Here is a 6,651-nt window from a genome sequence, read left to right on the forward strand (position 1 = left end):
TTCATTAGTGAGCATTTTTTTGTAAAAGTCTTGGAAGGGCTCCAAATCCTCCTGATTTACACCATGAAATATGTCTAACTAGTGGGTGTCAGGGGGAAATTTCCCCTGGGAGCAGGTTATTCATAGCTGCCCATTGCAGGGTTTCTTCCACCTACCTCTGAAGATTCTGGAAAAGGCCACTGGTTACTGGGTTAGATGGACTGCAGGTCTGATCCAGTCTGGCAGTGCCTATCTTCCTATCAGTGGAGTAAATTGAAGAGTCTGTTTTTGCTGGTCTTCCTTGAGCTCCTGGGAGTCTCTAGACTTGCTCTGAGAGCAGCAAGATGCATAGTTAAATATGCATTGTTCTCCTGTTCTTTTTCCTTTCAGGAAGGAAAGTTGAAAACTTCTTGGACCTGCCCAGTACATCATGTCAGCTGTCAATGACACCAACTTCCAATTTACAGTGTTCCTTCTCACCGGGATACCTGGAAAGGAAGACGTCTATCTCTGGATCTCTATCCCCTTCTGCTTAATGTATGTCATTTCGATAGTAGGAAATTCAATCATTCTGTTCATTATAAAAACAGATCCAAGCCTCCACGAGCCCATGTACATTTTCCTTTCCATGTTGGCCATAACAGACCTTGGCTTATCGATAACCACCATACCTACAATACTGGGCATATTCTTGTTCAACTCTAGGGAGATCAGCCTCGATGCCTGTTTTGCCCAGCTGTTCTTCATCCACTTGCTTCAAGGTATGGAATCCTCCTTCCTCTTGTTGATGGCCTTTGACCGCTTCATCGCAATCTGTAACCCGCTGAGATATGCTTCCATCTTAACTCCACCGAGGTTAGCCAAAACGGGACTGCTGTGTGTGCTAAGAGGGGTGGTCGTAGTATTACCACTCCCTTTTCTGCTGAAGCGGTTCCGATACTGTCGAGCTAATGTTCTCTCCCATTCCTACTGCGTACATCAGGAAGTCATGAAGCTGGCTTGTGCGGATATCACAGTCAACAATATCTATGGCTTGTCTACTGCACTCTTAACCATGGGATTGGACTCATTGCTCATCTTCCTCTCTTATGTGATGATCCTCAAAACAGTGCTGAGTGTCGTGTCCCATGAGGAGTGTCTCAGGGCCCTGAACACCTGCGTCTCCCACCTCTGCGCCGTCCTGCTCTTCTACATACCAGAGATCGGCTTGTCTGTGATACACAGATTCGGGAATAGCTCTTCCCACTTGCTTCAGTTTGTCCTGGGCTACTTCTATCTGCTGGTCCCACCCCTAATGAACCCCATTGTGTACAGCGTGAAAAGCAAACACCTTCGTGCGAGGATAATCAGGGTGTTCGTGAAGTGAAGGGTCAGTTCCTCACACTGCTCCCAAACTAGTGACCTGGGTATTGAAAAACACAGGCCACAGCCTGGACCCTTCCAGCCGAGAAGACATGAGCTACTGATCTCCACTCTCTAGAGAGGCGTTCAGATGGGGTTGAAGTGCTAGGGGGGAGGGGCTGGTGAGGGAGGAGAGTGCAATCGGGGAAGGAGACCAAGGCAGGAAGGAGCATTTACAAAGTGACTGTGTTCATGGAGAGCCAGGCGACTGGTGCGATGTTGGCCCCTAAAGAGCCATGTTGGTGGCTGCTCCAACCTCAGAATTCCTCTTAATACAGTCAGTAAAGAGAAGGGATGTGGATGTTGTTTTCCTTTACACCTGGCCTGTCACTGTCCTGTCACTGGCTAAACATCCCAGGACCATGGTGAAAGCTGCAGAGCTGCTCTGCAGTCGCAGTCCTGGCCCTTCCTGAGAGCTCTGGGTGCTGCGTGATCCATGGGGCTGCTCCAGCTGTGGACAGGGGCTATTACTTGGGCATAGACACCCACTTTTTCCCCATGCCCTCAGCCAGGTGCTTGTGACAGAGTCATGTCAGAGATCTGATTAACACAGGAGCCCCAGGAGAAGCCATTCCGGCAAACCCTCCCACACTGATGGCTCTGCACACAACACACCCGCTGAACCCTCTTCCCACCGAGGCAAAGCACAGCTGCGTGTGTGAGTGAGGGTCTGATGCACACGAGTCCTGGCAAGAGACTCAGGCTGAGATTCCCTCCATTTGTGCTGCCCCAGCTGCTTTGAAAAGGGGTGGAAACGCATCTTAAGTCCCCCAGCGAGGCACAGCTGGCTCCTATCCCAGCCTAGCTCATGCAGTTTGGAGTGACCACCTTTTCAATAGGTAAAAATAGGACACATGAAGGAGTCCTGCCTCCCTCTGCCCCTGCCGCTGCCCCAGCCCTTCTTCTTCTCCCTGAGGCAGCACCCACTCCTCCTTCTCTTCCTCTAAGGCCTGTGCCCCATCTTTCCCCTGACAAGGTTCCATGCTCTGCTCCTCCACTTCTCCTTGAGGTCCTGCCTCCTGGGCTTCCTGAAAGCCAGAGCTAGGCTGCGTTAAGAGCCACCCTGGGATTCTGGCCCACCATGGGGAACCACGGACCTGCTATGTGCCCTGGGTGTGGGGGGACAAGAGGAGCAGCAGGGGCCCAAAAACAGCCCCCATCCCATGACCCTGACTCCCCACAGGTACCAAAATGGAGTTTAGTGTTGCGACAATTCGGTTCTGGCGGGACCCAACTGAGAGTGCCAATTCAGGACCAATTGCTTAAACAGGGCAGTTACAGCCCAAGGCTGGGGTTTTTCCACCTCTAAGGCAAACCAAACCAGCTAGAAAAAGAGGACCCTGGTTTCACCCCACTGGCTAACCACAAGTCACACAAGCAATTTCCTTAGACACTCCAGTCTCCCAGTATCACCACCAGTCCCACTCGTCCTGGGGATGAATGGTTATGAAAACCAACACCCCAATAAAAGAAAACGGTTCTCTCAGTCCCAAAGAATCAAGCCTCAGACCCAGGTTAATATACACATCACATCTTACTCACAAATCATGCTGTTGCCAATCCTTTAGAATCTAAAATCTAAAGGTTTATTCGTAAAAGAAAAAAGGTAGAGATGAGAGCTAGAATTGGATAAATGGAATCGATTACATACAGTAATGGCAAAGATCTTAGTCCACGTTTTTAGCAGTGATGGAGTAAACTGCAGTTTCAAATCAGTCTCTGGAGTACATCCACAGCTTGGATGGGTCATCAGTCCTTTGTCCGATCTTCAGTTTGTAGCAAAGTCCCTCTAGAGGTAAGAAGCAGGATTGAAGACCAGATGGAGATGAGGCATTAGCCTTTTATAGACTTTTCCAGGTGTAACAACCTCTTTGTCCTTACTGTGGAAAGTTACAGCAAAATGGAGTCTGGAGTCACGTGCGCAAGTCCCTGCATACTTTGCTGAGTTACAAGGCAGATCTGCCTTCTCTCCATGGGTTAATTGTGTAGCTGATGGGCCATCAGGCAGGCTAGTCAGAGCTAATACCAACTTGTCTGGCGAGTTTAAAATTTAAAATACAGACAATATAGAGCCATTACTCATAACTTCAATTATAACGTGATACCTACATATAGACACCATAATTTTAACCAGCCACCCATAATCTGGTTTTGGACACCTTATATGACCCTCTTTGCACGATATTTGGTGCCAGATTATATCAATAACGTCACAAGTGTCATGTGGTCTGATCACAGGCCTTTGCATTCCCTGCTGAGTCATAGTAGTCATTATCCATAGGTTTCAGAGTAGCAGCCATGTTAGTCTGTATCCGCAAAAGGAACAGGAGTACTTGTGGCACCTTAGAGACTAACACATTTATTTCAGCATGAGCTTTCGTGAGCTACAGCTCACTTCTTCGGATGCATAGAATGGAACACACAGACAGGAGATATTTATACATACAGAGAACATGAAAAGGTGGAAGTATGCATACCAACAGGAAGAGTCTAATCAATTGAGATGAGCTATCATCAGCAGGAGAAAAAAAAGCTTTTGAAGTGATAATTAAGATGACCCATAGAAGGAATGAGGAGAACTTAACATAGGGAAATAGATTCAATTAGTGTAATGACCCAAACATTCCCAGTCTCTGTTTAGGCCTGAGTTAATTGTGTCTAATTTGCATATTAAATCAAGTTCAGCAGTCTCTCTTTGGAGTCTATTTTTAAAGTTTTTTTGTTGCAAAATTGCCACCTTCAAGTCTGTCACTAAGTGGTTAGAGAGGTTGAAGTGTTCTTCCACTGGTTTTTGAATGTTATGATTCCTGATGTCAGATTTGTGTCCATTTATTCTTTTGCGTAGAGACTGTCCGGTTTGGCCAATGTACATGGCAGAGGGGCATTGCTAGCACATGATGGCATATATCACGTTGCACATCTATCACTTCAAAAGTTTTTTTTCTCCTGCTGATGATAGCTCATCTCAATTGATTAGACTCTTCCTGTTGGTATGTGTACTTCCACCTTTTCATGTTCTCTGTATGTATAAATATCTCCTGTCTGTGTGTTCCATTCTATGCATCTGAAGAAGTGAGCTGTAGCTCATGAAAGCTCATGCTGAAATACATTTGTTAGTCTCTAAGGTGCCACAAGTACTCTTGTTCTTGATGGGGGCTAATTTAGCTACAACGAGTCAGGAAAAAGATCTTGGAGTCATCGTGGATAGTTCTCTGAAGATGTCCACGCAGTGTGCAGAGGCGGTCAAAAAAGCAAACAGAATGTTAGGAATCATTAAAAAGGGGATAGAAAATAAGACTGAGAATATATTATTGCCCTTATATAAATCCATGGTATGCCCACATCTCGAATACTGTGTACAGATGTGGTCTCCTCACCTCAAAAAAGATATTCTAGCACTAGAAAAGGTTCAGAAAAGGGCAACTAAAATGATTAGGGGTTTGGAGAGGGTCCCATACGAGGAAAGATTAAAGAGGCTAGGACTCTTCAGCTTGGAAAAGAGAAGACTAAGGGTGGATATGATAGAGGTATATAAAATCATGAGTGATGTTGAGAAAGTGGATAAGGAAAAGTTATTTACTTATTCCCATAATACAAGAACTAGGGGTCACCAAATGAAATTAATAGGCAGCAGGTTTAAAACAAACAAAAGGAAGTTCTTCTTCACGCAGCGCACAGTCAGCTTGTGGAACTCCTTACCTGAGGAGGTTGTGAAGACTAGGACTATAACAATGTTTAAAAGGGGACTGGATAAATTCGTGGTGGCTAAGTCCATAAATGGCTATTAGCTAGGATGGGTAAGAATGGTGTCCCCAGCCTCTGTTCGTCAGAGGATGGAGATGGATGGCAGGAGAGAGATCACTTGATCATTGCCTGTTAGTTTCACTCCCTCTGGGGCACCTGGCGTTGGCCACTATCGGTAGACAGATACTGGGCTAGATGGACCTTTGGTCTGACCCGGTACGGCCGTTCTTATGTTCTTATGTTCATTATCCATAGGCTGTCTTTAGCTTTCTCAGAAAGGCTCACCTGGTAGGGGATAAGCTTCTCCTAGGGCCTATTGTTTCCCCTAATGTGCTAATAACCAGAATAGGCCCTTCATTACCAGCTGTCTAGACTGTAAGTATTTTGCCTAGTGGGTGTCGCCCTGGTGTAACTACACAGATAAATAGTCACTATACATAACTTCAGATGCAAAAATAAAAAAATGCATGTACATGGGATAATCATATTCTGCCAATCGTAACTTTTCCATAGACACCTCATGGGACACATTTTGTACAAGATGCGTTATAACTATGTCATAATCATATCATGGTGATGAATATGGGGGACAGAGTCACAAAAGCCTCCTCGGCTGCCATGGAACCTGCATATAAAAAGTTCAGATTCTTCAAGAAGAGACAACTGGGTGGTAGCAGATGTGGTGTGTGTGTGGGGGAGGGGAGCCTGTTTTGCAGTCACGGGGCCAGGGAGGCTCTGGGCTTCTCTTGGAAGCCATTGCCACCCAGCAGAGGTCAGCTCAGCCCTCAGGCTGCTCTAAACTCCACTGAGGCAGGGGTAGAAAGGGCCAGCAAGTCAAACCCCTGTAACTGGCTCCTTGCCATCGCTGCTCTCTGCAGCACAGGGGGAGCTCTGCTGGCACAGCAGAGAATCCAGCTGGGCCTGTCACTGCTCAGAGGTCTGGCCGGCTGGGCCTGTGGTCTGGGCACGGCTCTGTGACTCAGGAGAGCTGGACTTGATTCCCTGCTATATGTGACCATGGGCAAGATCTAGGCTGTCTCTGCACCTCTGCCCAGCCCTGCCTCACAGTGGTGGCGGAAGGATAAATACATTCAAGATGCTCAGATACTCTGTGAGCCTAAGCTCAGGGCTGTGTCAGGGTTCCACAGAGCAACACCTCTGACATTAGTCTATCAAAGGCCTCTTATTAGAGCCTCCTGTGACAGCTGGCTTCTGGGGACCCCCAGGAGTCCAGCTCCTTGGAGTCTGTGGTAGATGTGGGGGTGCTCAGGGATGACAGTGAGGGGTAAGTAGTGGATTTTTTAGGCGAGTGTTGCAGCGTCACAGGAATTGGTGTTAATGAGCCATTGAGGCAGAATTGGTCTAACTGCCGAGCAAGGCCACAGGGGATTGATCTTAGATGGTCTGGCTCAAAGGAAGGAGTCTGAGGGCAAAGGTTACTATGGTGACTGGGCCCAGGCTCAGTAAAGGCTGTGCGATGGGTTTGGTTACAGATATCCCCTTGGGACTGTCACCTGATGTGCTGAA

At 47.1% G+C, this 6,651-nt stretch overlaps 1 protein-coding gene across 1 annotated transcript; it reads left to right on the forward strand.

Annotated features, from left to right (window-relative positions):
* The first annotated feature begins 409 nt into the window (after positions 1–409).
* LOC123348899 (olfactory receptor 51G2-like) lies at positions 410–1,345 on the forward strand. The gene has a single exon (XM_044986598.1). It carries the CDS (start codon positions 410–412, stop codon positions 1,343–1,345), a length of 936 nt encoding a protein of 311 aa, XP_044842533.1.
* Positions 1,346–6,651: the final 5,306 nt, after the last annotated feature.

The sequence above is a fragment of the Mauremys mutica genome, chromosome 1 (assembly GCF_020497125.1).
Source record: "Mauremys mutica isolate MM-2020 ecotype Southern chromosome 1, ASM2049712v1, whole genome shotgun sequence".
Taxonomy (NCBI): domain Eukaryota; kingdom Metazoa; phylum Chordata; order Testudines; family Geoemydidae; genus Mauremys; species Mauremys mutica.

Bases quoted from the DNA above. Each gene is read 5' to 3' on its own strand.
- LOC123348899 (XM_044986598.1), top strand. From the start codon at position 410: ATGTCAGCTGTCAATGACACCAACTTCCAATTTACAGTGTTCCTTCTC.